Source organism: Vipera ursinii (genome assembly GCF_947247035.1).
Source record: "Vipera ursinii genome assembly, chromosome: 3".
Lineage (NCBI taxonomy): Eukaryota > Metazoa > Chordata > Lepidosauria > Squamata > Viperidae > Vipera > Vipera ursinii.
Window position 1 is genome coordinate 173,466,053 of NC_139516.1, and position 27,966 is coordinate 173,494,018.

The 27,966-nt window shown below is 35.8% G+C and overlaps 1 protein-coding gene across 8 annotated transcripts in view; it reads right to left on the minus strand.

The window, feature by feature from the left end:
* Positions 1-27,966, minus strand: part of LOC310638721 (transcription elongation factor A protein 1) — a 48,319-nt gene that overhangs the window by 9,625 nt on the left and 10,728 nt on the right. For 3 of the 8 annotated variants that reach the window (XM_083360001.1, XM_083359999.1, XM_083360000.1), the window contains exons 4-9: positions 27,112-27,159; positions 24,375-24,445; positions 23,051-23,124; positions 20,034-20,135; positions 19,276-19,452; positions 15,389-18,725 (exon numbers count right to left, since the gene is read on the minus strand). In XM_083360001.1, coding sequence (XP_083216127.1) covers positions 18,672-18,725; positions 19,276-19,452; positions 20,034-20,135; positions 23,051-23,124; positions 24,375-24,445; positions 27,112-27,152 — 519 coding nt within the window. In that variant the 5' untranslated portion in view covers positions 27,153-27,159 and the 3' untranslated portion in view covers positions 15,389-18,671. Of the gene's footprint in view, positions 1-285; positions 374-2,018; positions 2,125-3,973; positions 4,037-9,723; positions 9,803-9,893; positions 10,220-11,312; positions 11,444-11,574; positions 12,044-15,388; positions 18,726-19,275; positions 19,453-20,033; positions 20,136-23,050; positions 23,125-24,374; positions 24,446-27,111; positions 27,160-27,966 lie in introns of those variants that run through there. The other 5 variants (XM_083360002.1, XM_083359998.1, XM_083359996.1 and 2 more) reach the window with 5 other exon arrangements.

A 27,966-nucleotide genomic window follows, 5' to 3' on the forward strand; every position in this document is an offset into this window, starting at 1 on the left:
GTCAATGCCAAGTATTAAAGTAGCACAAAAATAATGATTATTTCTCACTTAAATATTCCAATCTAAACTGACAGGACTTCATCTAACCAAATGTTAAATGTACCTGTACATGGTATAAAACTATTTTGTAATCTTTTTTCCATATATTCTTTCAACATGTCCTTTAAATATTACCCTTGATAGTTTGTACACTATTTTTCCTACTATTTTTCTCATCCTAATGTTTACAAAGAGTTATTGTTAAGTTTTCTTCTACCATTTAAGCAAAAAGGTTACAAGAAGTACCTTTCTTCCCTTGCTTCAGGACTATTTTGTGAAGATGATGCTGATTCTTTTTTCTTTTCTTCAGATTCTTTGTCATTTGATGGCCCATCTAAAATGAATATATAATACATAAAAAGCAATAATAGTTCCGTGGATGAAATAAGGGAATGCCAATCCAAGATAAGATTAGGGAGTGCCTGACTGCAATGAATAAATTTAAGTAATTAATTAATTATAGCTGATTAATTAATCAATTAGCTTTATAAGAACAGGCCAGATAAATCTTTGCTTCCTGTTCTTCCCCTTTCTGTTTTGCCCTTTATGTAGCCATTTCATCCTACTTAACTACTGTCTAGTTTTGTCTAATCTCAAGATGTCACTTAACACTATGCATAACTGAAACTTGCCAACAAGCTTCAAGAGGCACAATCAGCTTTTCTAATTCTTAATATAAAAATGAAAATAATTTTATCATCACAAAGAACATTCAAAGGAAAAGAGAGCTCATGCTGCTATTTTCTGAAACTATATCTATTCTAAACTGCTCTTTTCCACAGATAGAAAAATTAGTATTTTTTTCTCACGGAGAGAAAGTGTAGCTAGAAGGGGGATATGTATGTAAGAAATAAATCTGTGAGTAAAAGAGTTACATTCATCTCTCCTAGTGTAGCAACTCTGAAATAGCTCACTGAACTTCTCTCCCCATGGAAGCCTTTAAATGGGGATGAAATAGGGATGTCATAGTAGTTTAAAATATGGGGCAAATAAGACAGGGAATAAAACCAAGAAAAGACTAATCACAGACAGAAATATGTATTATCAACGTTAATGAATCAAGAATCCAATTAAAAGGTAGATGTTGGATTACAAAGGAAATAATTGTATTCCATGAACAGTATCCTAATCTCCATATGTCATGGTATACAATTTACACCATTCCAGTTATAGGCTAGCTAAGATCCTTGTCATTCACATCAGGCTGGAAAATTATAGATTTTGAGAGAATTTTCCAAGATAGATTCATCAGCACTGTTTAATCCAAGGTTCTTTTTTTAAGTTTAGTGAAAGGTTACTGTAGTAAGAATAGTTTCAAATAGGTTTCTATAGTTTACTGATCCATCTTCAAAATGCTGCGTTATTACTTAGATTGTTATCTTTCTTATGTATAGTTTCCTAAATATATTAGATTATATTTTAATACTTTGTTTATATTTTAGGTTTTCGCTATAGCCTCAATGTATTATTTTATTTATTTATTTATTTTATTAATGGGACTTATATCCCGCCCTATCTCCCGAAGGACTCAGGGCGGCTAACAATAACATATAACAGAGATTAAGATAAAATTAAAATTAAAGTCATCTGTGCAATAAATTAAAATTAAAAATTAAATTAAAAATTTAAAAATTGTCTGAAGGTAAATTTTTAAAAGAACATACATTTTGAAATGCTCTTTTCCTCATGCTTCAACCATTCTCAATTGTCTAACACACATAATAAACTACTTGAGAATTTTCCAGGATACCCATCCTCCACATCCACAAACATATTCCTCAGATCAACTAAGCAATTAGTAGCATGTAGAATGACCATGAAGGAATAACTCTTAAGGTATGCTATAGTTTCATTCATCACCACAGGCAAAAACCATAAGGAGAAACTGGATATACAAGATCAAGTAAAGGAGTTAATATTAAGATTAATTTGAAAATCATCTAGAAATGAGAAAATGAAAAAACTTAGTGCATCTGTACCTAATAATTTCTTCCATGATTTAATGAGGGATTTTGCTAGAGATGTAATTTCTTCATCTGTACTTTGTTTCCGAATTGCATTCACAGACATTCCAATTCTTGTAGACTGAAAATTAAACAGTTAAGATCATTAATGACAGGTATGTGCAAGATGAAATATATATGCCATTAAATCCCCTTCTAAAAATACATTGAAATAATTATTAGTTGTGGTAAATATAAGAGGTTTTTAAATCTCTTATCAAATAGTTATTTAAAGTTCTAGTTGAGGTGATGGTGATACGATAAATGATATAAGATTTCTATATTTTCTTAAACGTACAGTATTAGCATAACAATGCAATTTATTTCAAGCAGATTGATAAAACTTTAGGAACACTTTTATGATAAGAAAAAAATATTACATTTTACTTAACTAATTTATGGCTAGGGTATGATAGAGGTTAACGTTCCAGATTTTTAGCTGTATAGCTGTGCATAAGTTTCAATTTCAATTGCTTTGTGAAATAAAACTAAGTAGATTTCAAAAAAACCTGACAATTTAAAAAGTTTCACATAATGATGGAGACTTGAGTCTGACATTTCTTACATGCAGCAGAACCTGTTTGTGTGATTTCTTTTTGTTTTGTTTTTCTTCTTTTTATATATTTTCAGAATAAAGCATGCTGATCTACTACCATCTATTGTACTAGAAAAACGTTTATAAGGAATTCTTACAATTGAACAAACCAGCCATTGTTCATAGTTAAAAAGTTAATGCTCAATTGCCAATGTTTACACAGATTTGTTCTTTTTTAATTCTATCTTATCCACTCTACTTGCAATAAAAATAGCTATGGGCATGTGTGTTCTGGAGCTAAAAATTTTCTGTACACACATCAGTTTAGAATACTGATTTCTCACATGTCTGCACAACATAACTATACCTATTTTTATTTACATTATTAAACATGAATATTTATAACAGACTAGTAAGAAAATAGATGTCTTAAATAAATTTTATACTTTCACTCCCTTCGAAAAATCAGATTCCCTGATCACCTCATCTGTAATTTCAGGTCGCCCAGGTGACAAATCTCTTCAGTGATCTGATGAGGCAACTACAGTATCTTTCCCTTAAATGTCTTATGAAAAATAGATTTACATCCTGATTTTATGAAAAATTAGATATCCTTTTAATATACATACTTTTATCACCTTTCTACATTTTGTGGAATAATATTTTTATTTTTTTATACTTTTTAATATATTTTTAACTACCCAGAGTCACTGAAAGTTAGGTGGCATATAAATTTATAAATAAATAAATACAAGATATGAAGCTCAACCATATCTTAATACAGGATATACAGGTAATCCTCAACTTACAACAGTTCATTTAGTGACTGTTCAAAGTTACATCATTGAAAAAAGTGACTTATGACCATTTCTCACACTTATGACCATTGCAGCATGCCCACAGATACGTTTTCAAAATTCATATACTTGGCAAATGACTCATATTTATGACCATTGCAGTGGTTCCCAGGTCATGCAATCACCTTGTGTGACCTTCTGACAAGCAAATGGGGAAGTAGATTCACTTAACATCTGTGTTACTAACTTAATAGCTGCAATGATTCACTAAACAACTTTTGCAAAAAATGTCATAAAATGAGGCAAAACTCACTTAACTAATGTCTTGCTTAGCAACAGAAATTTCGGGGTCAACAGTGGTCATAAGTCAAGGACTACTTGTATAACCATTATAAATCTACTAGCAAGATGCAATAATCATAATCAAAAATATGTTTCCTGATCAATACATTTACAGCATTTATGTTTGAAATGAACATCTGACAAATCGCTTTCTCTTTGTAAGGAATCCAAAATATCATACTGATGAATGTTAGCTTCTGCATCTCTGTGTTTATAGCATAAACAAATTCAGTATTTTCAGGGGGGGGGAAGCATACCTGTAACAGTTCCAGAGTCATAGGCATATTCTTAAGTTCCTTGAGTAAATCAAGAGCCCCACCCTGTAAAAGACATTAAATATTAAATATACCTATTGCCATGTACTTATTTCATTCATCTTCAAATCAATAATACAAATGTTAGTGAAAATGATACTAATAAACATTTCAAAAGATTTATTCATGTTTGCTCCAAGAACAATGGACAACTCTTCTCATCCTTAAAAACGTGAACTGGGTCGATCCTAAAATAAAATCTACCTATGTGAAGCCAGTGACATTTAATTAAAAATTTCTGAAGATTACTAATTTTTTTCCAATATCCTGCACGGTAGTGAAATTCAATCTAAAAAAACCTATAGAATTAGCACAAAACTAAATACTATCCAAGATGTCCCTAGGATGAGGAAGCTACATTGTTAAAAAAAATTCATTATATTTTCACTGGTTTACAGTCTGATTTCTATTTAATGCTGAGCTCCTAATTTATTTTTTAAACACAGTAAAGTGGGGGAGGGGAAAGTATACTTTACCAGAGCATTCAAACAATTTAAGTTTTAGAGTATACTCTTATGTTGATCTGATTGAAAGATCAGATTTGTAAGATTTGTAAAAACTTGCTTCTCTAGCAACATGTTAGACCTGACTATTAAAAGAAATATTCTGGTGGAAATTATGAAATAGAACTGATTTATGAATGATTTAATCGAGTATAACTACAATATATAAAAAGGACATATTTGCACCAACTTTATTCTTGCTGCACAGAATTTTCCTTCTGTTGAAAGAATAAATTCCTTTTTGCTGAGAGTTTTAAAAAACTATCAGTTAATGTCAACTTCATATTTATATCACAACTACTGAACACTGAATCACAACACCCCACAACTATAAAAAAAACATCCAAGAAACGGACAGATTAGACAGTTCCCGTCAGACTTTAGCTTCACATCACATACATTTTATTGCTGAAAGTAAGGAATTCTTGTGATGAGAAAGTATTAAAAAATGTCTTTAAAGCAACCCATCCTCAGGACCCATGAGAATTTAACCAGTTAGTAAGACTTCTCCACTTAGTACCCCAGGAATCAAGTTTGGTTTGGAAATTAAAAATCTAAGTCTAGAAATTGGGTAACCATGAGTTCTAGTCTTGTTTTAGGCATGAAGCCAGCTGTATGACTTTATCATTGAGACACAAATTTGCAGATGACACCAAGCTGGCAGGAATAGCCAATACGCCAGAAGATAGGCTTAAGATACAGGAGGATCTGGACAGACTCGAACACTGGGCACTATCTAAAAAAATGAAATTCAATTGTGAAAAAGTATGGTTCTACACTTAGGCAGGAAAAATCAAATGCACAGGTATAGTATAGGTGGTACCTTGCTCAATAGTAGTAACTGTGAGAGAGATCTCGGAGTCCTAGTGGACAATCACTTAAATATGAGCCAGCAGTGTGCTGCAGCTGCCAAAAAAGCCAACACAGTGCTAGGCTGCATTAACAGAGGGATAGAATCAAGATCATGTGAAGTACTAATACCACTTTACAATGCCTTGATAAGGCCACACCTGGAATACTGCATCCAGTTTTGGTCACCTTGATGTAAAAAAGATGTCGAGACTCTAGAAAGGGTACAGAGAAGAGCAACAAAGATGATTGGGGGACTGGAGGCTAAAACATATAGGGAATGGTTGCTGGAATTGGGTATGTGTAGTTTAATGAAGAGAAGGGTGAGGGGTGACATGATAGCAGTGTTCCAATATCTCAGGGGCTGCCACAAAGAAGAGGGAGCCAAGCTATTCTCCAAGGCACCTGAAAGCAGGACAAGAAGCAATGGATGGAAACTAGTCAAGGAGAGAAGCAACCTAGAACTAAGGAGAAACTTCCTGACAGTTAGAACAACTAACCAGTGGAATAACCTGCCTCCAGAAGTGATGAATGCTCCAACACTGGAAGTTTTTAAAAAGAGACTGGCCAGCCATTTGTCTGAAATGGTATAGGGTTTCCTGCCTGAGCAGGGGGTTGGACTAGATGACCTCCAAGGTCCCTTCCATCTTCTTCTTCTTCTTCTTCTTCTTCTTCTTCTTCTTCTTCTTCTTCTTCTTCTTCTTCTTCTTCTTCTTCTATTATTATTATTATTATTATTATTATTATTATTATTTTATCAACTCAGCCCTAGGAATAAGGCAATAGTAAACCTTCTGAAAAATATTGCCAAGAAAACTGCAAAGACTTGCCCATGGAATCACCAGGAGCCATGAATGACTTCATGAATAATGATATGGTTGTTTGAAATGTCTTTCCCTAACACACTAATCCTCATATGCTCTCTTGGAAAAAGTTAGGCATTCTACTTTACTACATTATCTAGCCACTTGTTATGCTTACTAGGGCCACAGCCTTAATACATAAAATACAATAAGTTTCCCCCATTCAAATCTTATACTGAAGCTCCAAGTATATATTCAGTCCCATAATCTCCCCTGCTGGGGATAGGGGGAGGAGGTGTACTAGCACAGCATTCAGATAGCATTTTTCCTTTTTCTCTTATTCTGTCTATTATTTACTGTTATCCAAGTTGAGAAATTGTCTGCTTATTTGCTGTTTTTCTTTTCTACTCTCCCGTACATAGAGCATTCATCTCATATACAATCCAGTGGTTAGCATTAGTAACCAAATTATTCTATGATGGTTTTCCAAGAAATTATTTATATGCTCTGTATCTCTGCATACCATACGATAGAGTTTATCTATTATATCTATCACATTTATAATTGTGTGCTAATTTTAATTGTTTTTATTCTGTTTACAAATAATATGTAAGTTGTTCGGTCAAAAATAACTGGGATAGCATACAAGCCTAGAAAAACAGGTTAAAAAAGTTATGCAGGAAGTGAAGAAGTTGCCCCTCCAAAGACAAGGTCATAAGGAATACAATATAGTCCATAAAATCACTAAATTTTTCACTAAAATTTAAGACACTACAAGCATCACAAATATATGCCTGTTGCCAAGCCTTCAAGTTTTGATCATGTGACTATGGGGATGCTGCAACAATTGTAAAAGGGAAAAAAGATTGTAAGTCAGTTTTTTCAATGTTGTTGTAACTTTTAGTAACTAAACGAGTAGCTGTAAGTCAAGGACTACCTGCATATTACTAAACTGATTTCCTTTCTTAAGCATTTCTGACAGCAAATCTCAATTAATTTCAGGGTAACATTTCTAAGAAACTGAAGCCATCTACCTAAAATACAACTGTAAAACAGGCATTAAAAACACGATTCAAAAATACTTTCTAAACACTTTCTGAACAAAAATACTTCTGCACAATACAGAAATTTCTTTCATTAATTGTTCTTTCATTAATTTGCAAAAATTTAACCTGTACTACAAAATATGTCTAAAACGACAAAAATATTAACTTCCATTATTATTGCAGCCCTCTTCCCTTATTAAATAATACAAAAGCTACCCAAGTGTGGACAGTTATGATGGAAAGCATATAATTTAAATAAAGAAATCATAAGTATTTTTGACTGGTTTCAGTCATGACCATGAAAGTATTTAGTGGCTTGCCACAATAGACATGTTTATCTCATATTTAAAGATATCCTCATTCACATATATTTATAGTATTGTTTACTTACTTGATTTTAATACATTGTTCTACAATATTTACAAAATAGATGTCACTACTGATTGCCAAGACATTGTTCTTTATCCTGGTGTTCTCAGATGTGTTAGGACTACCAGAACTCTCAGTCAGCCTATGGCAGGCATGTCAAACTCGCGACGTCACGTGACGTCGCGTGATGTATCGTGACTTTTTCCCCATTGCCAGCAATGGGGTGGGTGCGGTTTTAGTATGATGCATCTGGCCCATGGGCCGGCAGTTTGACATGCCTGGCCTATGGCAACTCCCCACAGAAGCATATACTGGTAAATAAACAGAACAGTTTTAAGACTGCAGTAGGGATGTATGATCTGTAGTTTATTGAGTTCATGGGGCCTCCAAACTTTTAATGATAACTAAGTACCTAAAATATTACAAATGCCCCCCCAAAAACAAACCTCTGCAGCAAATAATAAATATACACAACAAACAGAAACCTAACCAGGCATTTATATAACATTATTGCTTTTGAGTCTTCAAATTTTGATCCTTAATGTTAAAAAAAATGATGGTAAAGTCTGGCTGTATAATACAGGTAATCCTCAACTTACAATTGAGCCCAAATTTCCATTGCTAAGCAAGGTAGTTGTTAAGTAAGGTTTGCATCATTTAACAATCTTTTTGCCAGTTTTTAAGCAAATCACTGCAATTGTTAAGTGAATCATGTGTTCATTAAGTGAATCTGGCTTGCCCATTGACTTTGTTTATCTGAAGCCAGGTGGGAAGGTTACCAATGATCACAAGACCCTGGGACAGTGCAGTTGTCTTAAATACACACCAGTTGCCAAGCACCCAAATTTGAAACATGCGCCCATGGTGATGCTATAATGGTCATAAGCGTGAAAACCTGTCATAAATCCCATTTTTCAGTGCCATTGTAACTTTGGTCACTAAACAAATATTTGTAAGTTGAGGACTATCTGTTCTAGAAGATTTCCAATCTCAGCAACTGAATAATGTCACACAAGCATTAGCAACACAAACTCATTATATGGTCTAGCAGCTCAAATGCTTCCCCATAAGGGGAAGCTAAAATCAAGATCTATACCTAAATGCCAGCCCAGAATATGATAATCTTTTATGGGAAAATTCCAAATAACACTTTTGTTCAGAATGAACTTATAATATGGCCTAAGTATACATGAAGCCATAGTTTACATTATTAACTCTTCTCAGATAGACAGATCACATGCCCTATTTCTTAAGTTTCTACTAAACCTATTGGGGCACAGTAAATTTATCAACACTGAAAACAACCTTACATGAATCAGTCTTAGGTCACATCCATTATTCCACAGATACACTATATCAGCAAGCAATGGTCTCCAGGATCATATGAAATTTTTTTCCAATTACATACAAAGTTGCCAAAGATCAAACCTATATGCTAGTATGTGTTTTATGACTGAGCCATAATTCAGGCTTCATGTATCAGGAATTTAGAACTGGAACTTTAAGCAGACATTGTGGGGAAAAGGAAGATTCTACTGAAAAATTTCTAAAACCTGTGCCTGAATCCAACAGGAATTCTCCCTCCTTTCCTCTCTCATATTTTCATTTATACTATCATAAGATATGCTAATTAGGAGCCACGTTTCACTAAATTTTGTGGGTCTTATCTTTCTTTATAATTCAGAAGATTAAAAATCAGCTATAACCTAATATTTTTTTGAATTATAATTATGTTAATTTATTATGGAAAATAACAGATAGGGAAACTCTAAGCACATAGAACTAACTATTGCTAATCAAATATTTGTGAACTTTGAAAATAATTCTATCATTTATATTTTAAGGTTTGATGTAAAACTACTCAATGACACATGTAGTTCATTATTACTTTTTAAAAATACCACTAAAATACTGTATGATTCTATACTACAAGTCTTAATCTATACACAGAGGTGTTGCTGTAAATAATAGAGAAAACACTTTTGTGCCTACTCAAAAGCATCTTCTACTAAATTAAATATTTATCTCAGGCTTGTGAATATAGAATGGCAGCATAATGCACATGGAAAAATATTTAGTACACTCTGATTCTATAGCTAATAATAGGAAAAGCTACTGCTTACCTTTTCTTGTCTAATCTTACTCAACTGCTCTTGATTTTTGAATATCCATATGTGCAACTTTACCTCTGTCAACTTGAACCTATTCATTACACAATAAGGTAATTCATTACACTAAATATACTATAAAAGCATTAATATACTAATATCACTATAATAAAAGCAAATATTACCTTAACAATGCCACCATATCATGGTTCAAGAAGCTTAAAAGACTCAAATGTATTTCGAAAAATATCTGACTGCACAAATCTGCATATTAAATCCATAATAACATAAAGAATATGAGAGAGCTTCGGTCAAAAGTTCATTTTAATTAATAGCAGAAACTTCTTTCACTAAAAATTGTGGCAAGGCTGGCTTTGCTCTAAAATTCATTGTATGTATGTGTGTATGTATTAAATAAAACATATTTTAGCAAATAGTACTTCTTTGCGCAATATCTCCAATTTTATCTTTTTTGCAAGTAACTATATTGAAAATAAACTCAACATACGTAAGTTAGAATTGTAATTATCCCCAGCTAATGTTTTCACTAAGTTTGTGACTTTCATGTAGCTTTGCATCTGAGTATTTTTATGGTTGTTTGGTAACGGGTACCAAGAAGTTTTTTCTTGGTAGTCACTGAATACTTTTCCTATTCAATGCAAATCACATATTTCTTAACACCACCAAAATCTGAATTCTTCAAATATACTTCTTCACTTCACAGTTGGAACTTGAGATTGCTCAGAGATGCAGGAAGTTGTAGCTTAGCAATATCTAAAATCCAGAGGCTCCTCTCTGGAATAGGTAATGCTGTTTTAGAGTAGTGTTTTAAACTTACAATTATTTAAGATTATATCTTATAATAATATATGGTGTGGACAGCATTTTGAATCAAAACTTTTGTTTATTGTAAATAAACATTACAATAAAACATTTTCAGATTTCAATAGCCACACACAGTAGCAATTCACTGAAGCCAACTGCACCATCTAAATTTTAACATGTTTAGTAACGATCTCAATGGATGCTCAAATTTACAAGAGATAAAAGAACGCAGTATGGTGAATTACAACTGCAAAACGGAAGTCTCATATATACTTATAGAATAAGTGTCTTCCAGACATTTTTGACTACAGATCCCATAACTCCATATAACCAGAAAAGCCACATCGTCTTCGGGAAAAGGAGAAAAGGGGCTGGCATCATTCTTAAAGAGAGGTAGCATAGGTCTTAAGCAGGGGTCTTCAAACTTGGCCCTTTTATGACTTGTGGACTTCAACTCCCAGAATTCCTCAGCCAGCTTTGCTGGCTGAGGAATTCTGGGAGTTGAAGTCCACAAGTCATAAAAGGGCCAAGTTTGAAGACCCCTGGTCTTAAGGATAGAACAGCTTTCCAACAAAATTAAACCCCATAACATCAATCTGGTTTTAAAACTCAGCGAGCCTTCGATTCTCTCTGAAGCTCCAGTGGGATCCCAATTTTCGATTTTCCGGAAGTAAGTGAAGAATTGGGCCTTTCTCCAGGGCAGTAAGTGCAGCCAGAGGACTTTCTCTGGATTTGAATGCGACGTACGACTAGGGCTCGTTACAAACCAGAAGAGCTACCATAAACTGGCCCAGAGACGGAGACTGGCTCCCGTCACGCGAACTGCGCTTTCCACATATGACAGCTGGAACATCACAAAAGACGAACTGCGTGCGAACGGAGCCTTGCCGTCCATTAGCCCCTTATTTATTTCCCCCCCCCGTCCGGAAAAAGGCGGGCGCCCCGTTGAGGTGCAGCGCCGCTGATTGGTCGGACAGAAGTTTAAGTCGGGCGCGCGAGGGGGCTAACGGACGTTTCTCCCTCCTTCCCGATTGGCCTCACCGCGTTCTTCTTCTGCACCATCTTGTCCATCTTCTTAGCGATGCGGATGATTTCGTCTTCAGTGGTCATGGCGGCTGCCGGGTCCGCGGCGCCGCCTCTCTCTCTCTCTCTCTCAGCGGCGACTGAGCAGAAGTGAGCTTCCACCTTCGATGCCGCTTCTACGCCACGAATGCCGAAGCTTTCGGCGCAAAGCAAAGATGGAGCCGCCAAATCGCTGTCGGGGGGGGGGCCCGCTGTGAACATCAACCGGCCAGGAGCGACAGCTCGGCAGCCGTGGCGCCAGGCCGTGCTGAATCAAACCTCGCTAAAGAGAGCCAGACAATGCTCCGGAAAACCGAACACATCGATTAAGGGTAAAAAAAAATAGGAGGTGGAGCTTCGTCTCACTTCAGAGTTCCGTCCGCTCAGCGGAAATGGAGGATTGAGCTCTTCGCGGGGAGGGAGGGAAAAAGAGATGGTCGTTGGCCAAAATGACGCAGAAGTAAAATCTTCGTAACCTCAGGATAGGTGGCTGTGAGTTGTTCCGTCTAGGGCAGGGGTAGGCAACCTCGGCTCTTTTATGACTCCTGGACTTCAACTCCCAGAATTCCTGAGCCAGCAAGGCTGGCTCAGGAATTCTGGGAGTTGAAGTCCAGGAGTCATAAAAGAGCCGAGGTTGCCTACCCCTGGTCTAGGGCAACAAATGGAAAAAAGGAGAAGCGGTGGTTGCGATCTCGAGGAGGTAATATAACTAATATTATTTATGCAGGCGTGAGGTACCTCCAGGTGTATTGGACTACAAACTCAGCGTGCCCAAATAATGATTGGAGTTTGCAGTCCAATTTATTTGAAAGGCTGTGGATTGGGAAGGCTTGTCAAAGAGAAATGTATTTTCAAAGATCCAAGAATTTCCTGAACTTAAAAAATTGTACACTGCTTTTTTATCCTCTTTTATTGAAAATATCAAACTTTAAAACAGTATTTTAGAACAGCCATGGGTGCAATCTTCTCTGTAGGATATAAAACTGATAACTAAAGTATTTGGGACATTTTGAATAAATGTATTTTAATCTAGAATGCAAGAGAATATATAAAATTCAGCAAGACTCTTTGGCAGCGGCATTTAGTATTTCTTGGCTGAAAAAAGTATCGGTGATTACTGATTTACTAATTTAAATTTTCAGAATGGTTTTGCAATTATATGTGCATTGGGATTTCATGAAGAGATGGATTTATATGTAGTAATTCTACTTTCCATTGTAACTAATAAAGTATTTTTCTGGCAAAGCTTCTGCCTCTGAGCTCATTTTATTATTCTTGTGAATTGTATAATAGATACCACAAAAACCTATTGCAGAGGATTAAGGTTCACAAAGCATCTGTAGTTTTATTTTTGCAACGAGAATACATGCTACAAAATAAATGCATCTTTTACTTACAGTGAGGGGAAAAAAGTATTTGATCCCTTGCTGATTTTGTACATTTGCTCACTGACAAAGAAATGATCAATCGATAATTTTAATGGTAAGATTATTTTAACAGTGACAGAGTAACAAAAAAATCCAGAAATACGCATTTCAAAAAAAGTTCTAAATTGATTTGCATTTTAATGAGTGAAATAAGTATTTGACCCCTTCTCAAAACATTACTTAGTACTTGGTGGTAAAACCCTTGTTGCAATCACAGAGATCAGACGTTTCTTGTAGTTGGCCACCAGGTTTGCACACATCTCAGGAGGGATTTTGTTCCACTCCTCTTTGTAGGTCCTCTCCAAGTCATTAAGATTTCAAGGCTGATGTTTGGCAGCTCGAACCTTCAGCTCCCTCCACAGATTTTCTATGGAATTAAGGTCTGGCCACTCTAGGACCTTAATGTGCATCTTCTTCAGCCACTCCTTTGTTGCCTTGGTTCATTGTCATGCTGGAATTCCCATCCACGACCCATTTTCAATGCCTTGACTGAAGGAAGTAGGATCTTATCCAAGATTTAACAGTATATGGCCCCGCCTTCGTCCCTTTGATGCGGTGAAGTTGTCCTGTCTCCTTAGCAGGAAAATACCCCCAAAGCATAATGTTTCCACCTCCATGTTTGATGGTGGGGATGTTGTTCTTGGGGTCACAGGCAGCATTCCTCATAACATGGTAAGTTGCGCTGATGCCAGAGCATCACCCAGTTCTCTGAATCAGAAGTTAATTGGCAAACTTCAGATGGGCCTGTTCATGTGCTTTCTTGAGTAGGGGGAGCTTGCAAGTGCTACAGGATTTCAGTCCTTCATGGCGTAGTGTTGTCAATTGTTTTCTTGGTAACAATGGTCCCAACTCCCTTGAGATCATTCACAAGATCCTCCCATGTAGTTCTGGGCTGACCCCTCACCATTCTCATGATCATTGAAACTCCAAGAGGTGATCTTGCATGGAGCCCCAGACTGAGGGAGATTGAGTTATTTTGTTTCTTCTGTTTGCAAATAATCACACCAACTGTTGTTACCTTCTCACCAAGCTGCTTGGTGATAGTCTTGTAGTCCATTCCAGCTTTGTGTAGGTCTACAACAGACATGTCAAACACAAGGCCTGGGGGCCAGATCTGGCCCACGAAGCCATCCTGGAAACAGTGAGGGAACAGCCCCCACTGCCTTGGCCCTGGCCCAGAGACCCTCCTTCTGCCAGAGACCCTCGGATCTGTCCCACTCCTGCCCAGGCCCCCATAGGCACCCTTGATGGGAACGATGTAGAGCTGACCATGCCCACCTAGTAGGCCATATGCACTCTAGCCACGCCCACCCAGACCATACCCACCCGGCCCCCTGAAGGCAACCGCAATGCTGATGCGGCCCTCAATGAAATTGAGTTTGACACCCCTGGTCTACAATCTTGTCCCTGACATCCTTGGACAGCTCTTTGGTCTTGGCCATGGTGGAGAGTTTGGAATTTGATTAAGAGAGTGCTCCTAATCTTATTGCCTGCATACCTGGGAGCCAGAAATTTTGCTGATAGGGGATCAAATACTTAGTTCACTCATTAAAAGGCAAATCAATTTATAACTATTTTGAAATGTTTTTCTGGATTTGTTTTTTGTTATTCTGTCACTGTTAAAACCTACAATTAAAATTATAGACTAATCATTTCTTTGTCAGTGGGCAAAACCAGCAGTGGGCAAAACCAGCAGGGGATCAAATACTTTTTTCCCTTACTGTACCATGGAATCAACTGATTTTTTTTTGTATCTATACTTGCTTCTGCGTGTTTATAACTCAGTTTGAATTATGTGTTCAAATTTAAACATGATCATTTACAATGGTTGGTTTGTTGATACACTTAAGTCACACAACCAAGGTTTGTAGCCAAATTTTATAGAAACCCATTTTTTATTATTAGTTTATGATTTGGTGAGTTTTACAGTATGAAAATGTGCTGAACAAGTAATGATTTAAATAACAATCGATAAATGTATAGCATAACTGTAACTAATTGTAATATAATGCTCTCCCAAAGCCTTAGCATTTTGCATCAGCTGTATGGGATGATACTGACTTGTTTATTTTTATCCTGCTTAAAAGCAATCCAAGGCGGTGAACACAACTTTCTCCTTCTATTTTCCCTGCAACAACCACCCTGTGAGGTAGATTGGGATGAGAGTGTATAACTGGTCCAAAGTCACCAGCTGGTTTCCATGTCAAGATGGGACTTGAACTCATGGTCTTCCGCTTTCTAGTGCCTTAATCAGTAGACCACACTGGCTCTCTTTGGTTTATGATATCTATTAATATGCTACATATGTTGCTTAAGATCTTTTAGGTATCTGAAGGCATGCCTGTTATACATGAAACACAAACAACTGGGGAAAAATACTTTATTGCAATGAGCCTGATTATTAAAGTATCTTAGTGAACAGTATGAATCCAAATATTGATTTTCATGCTGCACTTAAGTTTTTTTTTAAATTGTAACCATACTGTTACTATATCTCTTAAATGAACAATTTCTCATTTTTCTTATTTATAATGTAGAGATGCATATGGGATGCAACATTTGTCATACAAGAACTGTTTCATTCATTGATTGTTCAGAATTTATTCAGTTAATAGATTACAATTTCCATCTCAGATGTTTCCAATAGATTTCTTGCCATAAACATAGTATAAAATCAAAGTGTTATCTTAGCTATGAACTTCCTAAAATGTAGGATAAAGAAAAGCCAAACTATTTATAAAATACTCCAACCTGAACATATGGCTTCATTTACATCCTATACATACTTTCTGGAAACAATATTTGACAGTCAATAGCACCTATTTATTAAAAAAATGCATTTAGAATTTAGTGAAGTGCAATACACTTCCTAAGGCAAACAAATTAGTAGACCAGAAATTCATGTTAGAATAGAGTACACATTCAGCAATTCATTCACTGCAATGAACACTATATTTCAAGATAAACTAAAAAAGAAACCCTAGATTCAATCCTGATGAATCTATTAGACTTGCCTCAATTGTCACAGCATGATATAAAACAATAAAGAGTGGCATTTTATTTAAACATTCCAATTAAAAACAATTTAATATTTAATACTCTTAAACTTTGATTGTTTAGCACAGTATTGTACATCAGATTCCAAAGTATACTGAACTTTATTTGGAGACTACTATATTTTGATGTCAGTAGTTCCATGTAAAGTTTTTTAACTTAAAAAAGAGTTTGTTTTGCATTTCTGATGTTTAAGAGAAGAACTGAAGCAGTTACCATTGTATAATAAATATTTTAACATTACTTTCTGTTAAGTCAATTTTCTAAAATCGTACATGTTATTGTTTATAAAAAAACCTCTGAATACTGTTGAAATGCTTTCTTCTTGGAGCCAGCATCTGTGTAAGCAACTAGTCTCCAATAAAAACAAAACTGATAAAATCATACTGTTCCCATATTCAAGTACTATGTACACAAACTCTTCTGGAGATTCCTATAATTAAAACAGCTCAGACACTTTCAGTACAGAAACATTAACTTCTTTCAAGGGCCAAATTCATTCATCAGAATCCAGAATGTGGATTTTAAAATATTGTTTCAGGCTGCAATAGGGAACAAGCTATACATTTCCTTGCTTTCCAAATTCTATAAAGAGTAAGCCAAATGAAACCTCCATGATATTGGCAATACACACCAGAAAAAAATTTACAATTTGAAATTAGGTATTCCAAACACAGCTTTCTTGCCCAGTTCTGCTGATATATAGATTGCTCTGTTTAATTAGCTAAAGGCCCAGCAAAGATCAAGAAACGTGATGTCAGAACATAGACAAAAGTGTCAAAGGGCATGATTATCTGCTCCTCCAATTAGTAACTCTAATTACATTTTTAATTCTGTATGTAAGTGCTTATCAGTTGCAGATTTAATGAGTGATTCCATTAGGCTCCATGTCTCCTTAAGAAAAATATTAATGAATAGAAGAAACTTTAGAAAGTGCCATTTCACCATCAATAACACAGTAGCAAGGTGATGCTGAAAAAAAATCAGCAAAATATTGGGATATGATGAATGGCTTGAAAGAACGAACATAACCAGTTTTTCCCCACACATACAATATTGACTACCAAACCTGTAGCACTATTTCTAAAGGATTCTTACACTTATGCTATAAAATTAAGGATTTTTTTTCATTTCTATATGTATACAAAGTACACATAAAGTAATATGAATGTATAGAATTAGCTGTGTATATGTACAAAAGTTGGAACTTCTGCAGGAAGGTGTATTTATCTGAAATTAAATTTCAAGTCTTATTAAAAATTTAGATGGAAATTTTTCATGACAAGGGTGAAGTTGTGGTACCTTGTTTCTGAATAACCTGGTCCAGGGACGTTGAAAATGTTGCTTGCACAAACTGTTCTATGAATAGAACAGCTAGTTTGCAGTGCTCTACACCAAACTGAACTATGCTTTGTTAATCGGTGGAGGAGGAAACAGCAGAAAAAAGCCAAGGCTGAAAGGTTGCCTTGGTGATGGCATATTGGATATTAGTCGCAACTGAGGAGAAAAAGCAAAGTGCTGGAAAAATCACAGGCAGCAGTGTGATATGCCATTCTGAATATCAGTGGTAGTGGTTGAAGGCAAGCCATGGGAAGAGCAAGGAGATGGCAGCAAAACATACCTCTTGCTGAGGAGGAAATAATGTACACCAGTCTTTATTCTAACTTTCTCCCAAAAGCTACTCTGGTATCCCTCCAAATTTTGTTTTGAATAACCAAACATTACATTTCTGCAAAGCTGTAATTGATTTAGAACAGTTTAACCAAATTTTCACACAGTGATCTTTTTCACATTTAAAATATGCTTTGTATGAACCCCTTCTCTTATCTCATGTCAGTTGATTGTGCAATGCTTTAACCAACAACCTTGATTTCTTTTTTGGAGCAGAACAAGACAAATATATACAATATATTTTCTGATTTTGATTTTTTAAAAAAATTAGCTACTTGAAAGCTCAAATTTTGCAATATATTAAAAATTCTAATGATCTTTATTATATTTATATTCTATGTATAACTGAGTGACATCTATGTCTAAATTTATCTCAGTAAGGACAGCTGAATGAGAAACATTTGTTATAGAGATAAATACTTTTTCAAAGATTCTAAGTAGCAGGGCATACACTTCAGTTACAATACTGTATTCCTCCAAGGTGTAGGGATAATTTAAAGACTTGAGTCTTATCTTGAACTTGCAATAATATTGGTTAAATGTGAACGTTAAGAATACTCGTTCTACCATTGCATGCTTAGTTTTATACACTGCATATACAAGTGTCAATTTAGCTAGTAATATAACAGGATTTGGAAAACAATTTTGTTCTGGATTATAAAAGGGCTCCATAACTTTAAATTTGGAATGATCTAGCAAGGAAGATAATACCTAATTATATTCCCACATGCCTTTCCACTGCCATATATCTATGTTATGGCCAATGGGATTTAAAAGGAGTATTGTTTCTCATGAAGTTATAGTTTCTAATCTTTGCAATACAGTTAACACTGTAGGCACAGAGATGCTTTAGAAATAGGTACATGAAAAAACAATCTAGTACACACGATGCTGGTGCATTTAACTGAAGGCTTCTCACATATTTCAGTCAATTGGAGGTAGGTGCTCGTCAATAAATTGCTTCACATCCATCATTTCCTATTTATGAATGAAAAACAGTAATTTAGTTTAGATAGTGATACCAATATTTTTTACTACTACAGAAAGAATACATAACTGGACTTCTCACTATGCAAGGAACTTTTCATTCTGGTCTGCAATCAACACTATTACTTTACTAAAATCAGGTTTTTCATTCAGTGTCCTGATTTATATTTTCAACTTATCTGGACTAGTTATAATAACCAATTATATTGAAACAAGTGCCCCTGAACTCATTGCCACTGAACTCATATGATCACAATTTCCAACGTCAGCTTCCCACAAGCAAATCAATGAGGAAGCCAAAAGGAAGTCATTGAGGAAATCAAAAGTTGTCCTCATGTGAGAGCCTCACTTAATTACCCACGTGATCCTCATTTAATGATAACAAGTGAGACTGTTGGAATAGTCACTACTCAGTTCCATGCTTGCTTGATATCACAAAACAGTTCCTGATCCCAACTACTGTTGTAACCCAAAGACTAGCTGTACCTCTTAATTCTTATTTTCCCCTGATTAAAATAACTCAATGTAACACAATCATTACCTCAATACATGAGCTATGCATCATGCCTGAGTAAATTTTGAAAGTTATGTTGCCAGGGTAAAGCATTTTCTTTAGTGTTTCAGAAGTCACACTTCCAAACATTAAAGGAACCAAAGGATCACGGTCACCATGGCACTGGAGAATAGAAATGTCTTTGTTGATGCAACTAATGGAACCCTAGAAAAAATGTTACAAGAAGTCACATTATTATGAGCAAGGCATATTACTCAGGCTGTTTATTTGTCATATGTTCATATTTTTATTTCAGCCTACCTCTCAGCAGGTATGTCACCATTCTTTTCATCTATATAATCACATAATATGGAATGTTATGCAGAAAGAGTATTTGGTTGGTATCATTTGCTAAATTTTGTGACCAAATAAAAATTCAAATTTCAGGCTGTTTAACCCAGGATTAACACTAAACTCTACATTTGCTGTTTTTGAAATTTACGGAATACAGGATTGGAATCTAGATATCATCTTTGTTTTTCTCTGGCACAAAGTGGAATTTGATAATCCCTTTAAAATTACTGCAGTATTATTTGTAAAGCACAATAAACAAACAATAACTATTATTAACAATTTGCAAACTGTCCAAAATTGCTGGCAATCAGCATAACTATGCTGATTAGTAAATTATTATGGTTCATCGCAGTCAGCCAGATGTTTAGGCTGGATTTGGCATTTTTATTAGGGTCTTATATTTGACAGTACAAATAAAAATTAACAATCATTTTTATGAAACCAGTGACTACCTGTGGAAATGAAGTCCGCAGTGGAAGCCAACAGCTGAGTCCTATAACACCCCCTAACTTCTGTTGTGTTGTGAGGGCAGTGTATAAAGATAAAGCTCCTCCCTAATAAAAATCAAGGTAAAGTTCATTAGTAGAATCGTAATCAAATATTGAACAACAAACATAATTTACTTTTAAAAATTGGAATTTAAATTATATTTATTTCATAATATTTCAGAAACTCATCAAGCATTTCTAATGCAGTAGCATTAGTTGTTTGTCACATCAATTAGTTTAAACATGTAGAAACACTTGCCAGAAGTATATTTTCTTTCTTTCTCTCTCTCTCTCTCTCTCTCTCTCTCTCTCTCTCAAGGTATGAACATGACTTCTGAACACAGATTGTAAAATGGTGAACCTTTATATAAAGGAGAACTCTGTCTTTGTTTAATTCAATTCATAAGATGTTTTAGTATAATTTATTTTGTATGTCAGATAGATAGATAGATAGATAGATAGATAGATAGATAGATAGATAGATGATAGATAGATAGATAGACAGACAGACAGACATAGATAGATAGTCTTTTATTATCCCATGAACATTTTCAAGTTCATGTTCATTTATTTAAGAAGCTAACCCAAGAGACGGCTCTACACATGGACATCACCAAACGGTCAACACAGAAATTAGATTGACTATGTGCTCTGCAGCCAAAGATGGAGAAGCTCTATACAGTCAGTAAAAACAAGACCAGGAGCTGGCTGTGGCTCAGACCATTGTTGCTTCTCATTGCAAAATTTAGGATTAAACTGAAGAAAGTAGGGAAAAGTACTAGGCCACTCAGGTATGAACTAAAGCATATCCCTGAGAAATATACAGTAGAGGTGACAAATAGATTTAAGGAATTAGATCTGAAAGACAGAGTGCCTGAAGAACTATGGACGATGGTTCGCAACATTGTACAAGAAGTAGTAACTAAAACTATCTCAAAGAAAAAGAAAGGCAAGAAAGCAAAATGGCTCTCTGAGGAAGCTTTGCCAATAGCTGAGGAAAGGAGGGAAGCGAAAGGCAAGGGAGAAAAAGAAAGATACACCCAATTGAATGCAGAATTCCAGAGAATAGCTAGAAGAGATAAGAATGCCTTCTTAAATGAAGAGTGCAAAGAAATAGAAGAAAATAATAGAATAGGGAGGACTAGAGATCTCTTCAAGAAAATTGGAGAGATGAAGGGAACGTTTCACGCAAAAATGGGCATGATAAAGGACCAAAAAGCAGGGACGTAACAGAGGCAGAAGAGATTAAGGAGAGGTGGCAAAATTACACAGAAGAACTATACAAGAACGAGCTTAACATCCCTGATAATCACGATGAGGTGGTCACTGACCTCGAGCCAGACATTCTACAATGTGAAGTAAAGTGGGCCTTAGAAAAGCTGAGCAACAACAAAGCTAGTGGAGGCGACAGTATTCCAGCTGAGCTATTCAAAATCTTAAAAGATGATGCAGTAAAAGTGCTACGCTCAATTTGCCAGCAAATTTGGAAAACTCAGCAGTGGCCATAGGATTGGAAAAGATCAGTTTACATTCCAATTCCAAAGAAAGGCAGTGCCAAAGAATGTTCAAACTATCGCACCATTGCACTCATTTCACATGCTAGTAAAGTTATGCTTAAAATCCAACAAGCTAGACTCCAGCAGTATGTGAATCAAGAACTACCAGAAGTACAGGCAGGATTTTGAAGAGGCAGAAGAACTAGAGATCAAATTGCCAACATACGATGGATCATAGAGAAAGCTAGGGAGTTCCAGAAAAACATCTACTTCTGCTTCATTGACTATGCTAAAGCATTTGATTGTGTGGATCACAACAAACTGTGGCAAGTTCTTAAAGAGATGGGAGTACCAGACCATCTTATTTGTCTCTTGAGAAACCTATATGCAGGTCAAGAAGCAATAGTGAGAACTGGACACGGAACCACTGATTGGTTCAAAATTGGGAAAGGAGTTCGGCAAGGCTGTATACTGTCGCCCTGCCTATTTAATTTATATGCAGAGCACATCATGAGAAAGGCAGGGCTAGATGAATCAAAAGTTGGAATTAAGATTGCCGGGAGAAATATCAACAACCTAAGTTATGTAGATGATACCACTCTAATGGCAGAAAGTGAAGAAGAACTAAAGAGCCTCTTGTTACGAGTGAAGAAGGAGAGTGCAAAAGTTGGGTTGAAACTAAACATTAAGAAAACCAAGATCATGGCATCCGGCCCTCTCAATTCCTGGCAAATAGATGGGGAAGAAATGGAGGTAGTGACAGATTTTATTTTCCTGGGCTCCAAGATCACTGCAGACGGGGACTGCAGCCAAGAAATTAAAAGACACTTGCTCCTTGGGAGGAAAGCCATGGCAAGTCTAGACAGCACACTAAAAAGCAGAGACATCACCCTGCCAACAAAAGTGCGTATAGTCAAGGCTATGGTCTTCCCAGTTGCAATGTATGGCAGTGAAAGTTGGACCATAAGAAAGGCTGAGCGCCAAAGAATTGAGGCCTTTGAACTATGGTGCTGGAGAAGACTCCTGCGAGTCAGTCCTGGAGATCAACCCTGACTGCTCTTTAGAAGGCCAGATCCTGAAGTTGAAACTCAAATACTTTGGCCACCTAATGAGAAGGAAGGACTCACTGGAGAAGAGCCTAATGCTGGGAAAGGTTGAGGGCAACAGAAGAAAGGGATGACAGAGAATGAGGTGGCTGGATGGAATCACTGAACCAGTAGGCGTGAGCCTAAATGGACTCCTGAAGATGGTAGAGGACAGGAAGGCCTGGAGGAACGTTGTCCATGGGGTCGCGATGGGTCGGACACGACTCCGCAACTAACAACAACAAAATAACTGTAAATGAAAAGATGCTTGGGAGCTTTCTGCAGAATCAATATTTTGATTAATAATCCAGAATAATTAAAAGAACTATTTTAATTACTTACAACAGATTTGCCACACTGTTAGGTATCCATAGAATCGGAATTGTTAGATTAATATTACCTGAGAAAATCCTCCCAAAATTATTCTGTTTGAGGGTATTCCATTTCTTACTTCTTGTTCTATAAGTGTGTTCACTGAAAAAAGAACTGAATGTTAACTATGCTTATAAAAGAAATACCAGACCATCACAGAAAGATTGGATGCAATAATTGTGTAAAGGTTCCCCTCACTTTGGAGTTTTCACTTTAGGATGGCTAGGTATTGACATATTAATCATTTTTATGTTTTACTATTCTATCTTCTCATTTAATTTTGGAACTATATAGATTCCACTGTTTTAGAATAAAGCCTAAAGAAAATAATTGGTTATATTTATGCAATAGTCACTTAATATTATTAAATGTGTACTTTACTTTAAATTGTTGGGATTCTGTGAACCCCAACCCCCACCCCAATTTTCAGTCACAGCAGAAAAAGTAGGACTTGTCCACTGATATTCAGATGTGGAATATCTCCCACCCCTCAGTTTGTAGCGACAAGGACTCATAACTTTTTTGTGTATTTAAAAGGCAGGCAGAGAATTCTTGATGTCAGAACAAGTTTGTAATCTAATCTGACCAGGTGGAAAGTCTGGGCTGATTGGAAAAAGATGCTCTTCAACAGGAAGAAATGGAAAGTATTATTATATTTAGGAAGGAAAATATGTCATATATACAAGATTGAGGATTCATAACCTGGACAGGATTTGGGTATGGCCACTGACAAGCTCAATATGAGCCAATAGTTGAGACAGCTGCTGGAAGAGCTAAGGAAATTCTGGTTTTTTTTAGAAGCAGCACCATATCAAAGATGCATATTTTACCCATATAGCTAAAATATTTTATGTAGCCGACCATTAAAAAGCGTTAGAGTTCTCCATCCTGGAGCATTTTAAGAAGTGGCTGGACAGCCATGTTTTAAGAACAGTATAATCTCCTGATACTGGGAGCACTTGAGTAGATGATTATGTTCCCTTCCAACTGCCCAATTCTGAGTATATATCATTTTGCTGCCATCTACCAATCATCTGGATTTCTTCAGGACAGATGATCTTCACAGATCATATTCTTGCTATTCAATGCCATTTTTTTAAAATCATAAAATATCAGAAGCTTTATTTTCATTTATAGTTTATTGGCTGAAGTACTAATTTGTTTATTTATATATCTGCTTACTTAACATACAACTCAATAGTACTGTTTAGATATGAAATTATTTGCACGAATCTATAATATCAATGGAACATAGCTAACTTTACAAAGTACAAGCTTATAAGCAGGATGGAAATTGGTAAATTCCCAAGCAATTATAATTATCTACTTCATCAAATACAATACGAACATACCATTCTCTGATGCTTGTTTGATCCCAGCTTCATCTTCCTGTGAATCTGGAGCAAGTCCAAAAATATCGAACCTTTAATCAAACAATTATTTTGTATTTTATTATGCAAGTAACTTCACAACAGCAATTATTACAATAAGCATAAAGTTATACATTTTTAATCTTGTATCCAGCAGTCTTAATGAAGCTCAGTCTTCCATAAAATATATACCTATAACAGAAAACTAAGCCTTCAAAACTGAAATTTCAGGATTTCTAATTATACTTTTCATAGAATAAGGAACTCCGTTTTCTTCCAAACATCCCTATCAGGTAAAGTTCTTCTGGTGAAACATACCAAAACAACACTTGCTCAACAAGTTCATAATCATACATTTAGCTGAAAAGTCTGTAGAACTCATGAGAATTGACAAGACAAAAATTAGTCAACTGCAGGATAATTTTTTTTCAGCTTTATATCAAACTCTTAACACTGTGAAATTGGAAAAGGGATCCAGCTACGTACCATAAAGAAATTGTGTAAAATTCTTAGTTTCAAATTGAGAGTGGTGAGTATAAGGTATAGTGAAAACATCTTGTCAAGATATTTAAGAGTGTCAGATGACCTCTATGCATTTTCAGCAGTATAGTCCCCATGGATTATTTTTACTACTTGCAGAATGAAGACCTACTTGCTCAACCTTGCAGCCATCTATGTTGCAGGATGGTTTTTGGACCTTTTGGCAAGTGCAATATCAATACTTGTGTTCTAATCAGACTTCCTTGAAACACTATGGTAGGGCCTTCAATATTATTTAAGACCAATAATATTCTTAAAAGCATTGCCTACGTATAGTAGAACAAAAATGCGACTTCAAGCAAATTTTAGGGAAGGAAAATATGTTATGGAGATGGCCCACCAAAGACAGGGGTGTCAAACTGCCGGCCCGCAGGCTGGACACTTCATGTGGAAGGCATGCCCACCCCATTGCCAGCAATGGCAAAACAGTCCCGATACATCTTGCGACGTCACAAGTTTGACATGTCTGATATAGAGGTTGAATAGCTGTTGGGTCAACATGCAGTCTTGCTTAATGCCTTTCTCAGTAGAGGGCATGGGGTTACATCTTAGTCTGAATGAAATACATTCATGTATCATGCATATAAAATGAAGTAAATGCTGGTGAATTAAGGAGGCCTACAATTTCTTACACAATTTATAAGGAAGTATATGGAATAAAACATTGCTTAAAATCAACAAAAGCAACATAGAGGAAGACGTGAGAAATATTTTTCAATGAAATGCTGGAGTACAAGGTACTGATTAATGTGACTTGACTTCTTATAAAATCCTACAAGCAGACTTTCTTGTTTCAACCAGTTCCAGAATTTCCACTGTAGGTATCTTGCATGCAGATTGCTGGTGATGTTGAGGTCAATAGCTGTGTAATTACCAGGTTATCATCTCTCTTTTATACTTAGGAACAAATATTGAAAGTCTCAGATCCTTGCAGACTCAGCCCAGGTATCAGCCACATTAGAGGCCCAGAAGATTGCTTTTAATGGGCTGTAAAAGGATTTGATCATGAGTGTTCTTCATGTGCCCATTAGGGAATATATCTAGCCGATGAAGGGCAAATTGGAGATTTTTAAGGAGATCTGACTTCAAAAACTCACTTATCATTTGATTTCGTTGATGAGGGGTCCACTTGGCTCAACAAGAACTTTTATGATTCTTAACTGCATGGCCATTTATCATTCTGATAAGGAAATAACTCATATATAAAGACTCTTTGAATGTGATGAGCATTATCTGCTCATTTGTTTAAATATGTAAGGGAGAGCTGGCTGATTGAAAGTTAGAAAAAAAAATCAGATCTGGAGGTTAAGAGTTGAGGCAGGAAGGTCATGATTATCTTGGAGCTACCCATCTATGGCATGGATTTCTAGAAAGGGACAGACTGCTAGAATGTTAATGTGGCCAGGTTCTGCTGAAGTACCTCGACAATCTGTAGACAGAAGGCTTGTTGGAAGCATGGCTGCAATGTTGTTCAGTCATTGTAATATAAAGATCTTTCTGCTCATAATAGATAAGCACCAAGGAAAGCCTGAGTGATGTAAATGGGGTGGGGAAAAAGCGGGCACTTGTTTTATGGGTTACCTCCATTATCACTCTGCTCCAGAGACTGGCTTGGATTGAATCTTTTGAGGGTCAGGGAGGCAGCCTGGCTTCTCTGTTATGATTTTGGGAGGGGGTAGAAGAGGGGAACCTAAAGCTGTAAATCCATTATTCGTGATTCATGCTGACTGTGTAGTAGGGAGATAGGAGTTGATCCTCATCTATTTCCCTGTTTTAATTGGGTTTATGAAGCCCAGCATCATTATTGGAACTGGTCTAAATTCTTTTCTTTCCTCTATGTGACATTTAAGCTGTAGGGGCTGAACCAGAGGAGTAAGGCCAGTTAAAAGCTGAGTGCTTGCTTGAGGAGCTACTATTAGTAGACATCTTGGCTCCTTGCCGTTTATAAACTATAGTCTATAGTTGGGACACACTTGTACCCCAAGCCTATATATCTTATCAAATGTGCCATATGAAATTAGCATCTGTGGCTAATTAAGTCCCTTTCCATTTATTCTTCATTATTATTTATTTAGTATAAACAGTATAAGCCACAGGAATGAGTAAGTGCAAGAATGTTTCAAAATTAAAAACAAAGAATTGCCGGGGGGGGGGGGGAGAAGATTAATCCCTCACTTACCAGGAAGGCATGGCCATATTCATGTTGAGAGAAACTGGCATGATGGGCCTTGAAATAGAGTAAAGAAAGATTCAACTTAAAAGTCAGCAAGAATATTTTAAATATTCCCTTCTGCATTTTAACAAATGTTAATTTTTAAAAAAATCTGCAACCCTTAACTAATATAATCACATATAATCAGTAATATAATCACTAATTCCTGAGGCTATCATGATTTTAAAAGCTTTAACAACTTGAAAGAATTGTAGCTGATAATATTAGTCAGACCCCATAGTACTACATAACTTGATATTTACAATGATAACTGCTAGGACTCATTTTTCACACGTGCCTTGAATTTTTATTCTACTTGTATTGCATTTCTTCCAAAAGGTACAGCCCAGCAATAAAAAGGTAACAAACTAAGTGTACCGTAAGATCATGTTCTATTAGTCCTGTAATTTGTTTTTATTTTTTTAAATCATAGAATTACATTATACTGTTTCCTAACACGTCTTTTCCTAATTTCCTATTACATTGTGATAATCTGTATTATTATCTGTTCAAAGTTTAAAGTAGCTTAAGGATATTCCAGAGAAGATGAAATAATTGTTTAAATTCAGGTACCTTGCAAAATTAATCATGAAGTACCAAATGTTTAGAATACAACTGACATCCTTTTCTTTCAGAATTTAGGATAGATGCTTTTCTTTATATAACTTAGGTAAATAGATTTAAAGGTCTAAATCTATCAGAAGTGTTTTTCTTTCCTTTTAATTTCAAGACCTGACACTCTGTTCAATTTCCTTTTTACAAAATACAAACACTAAAAGAATGGGTCCATAAAGCTTCCACTAACATACTGTCAATCCAAAA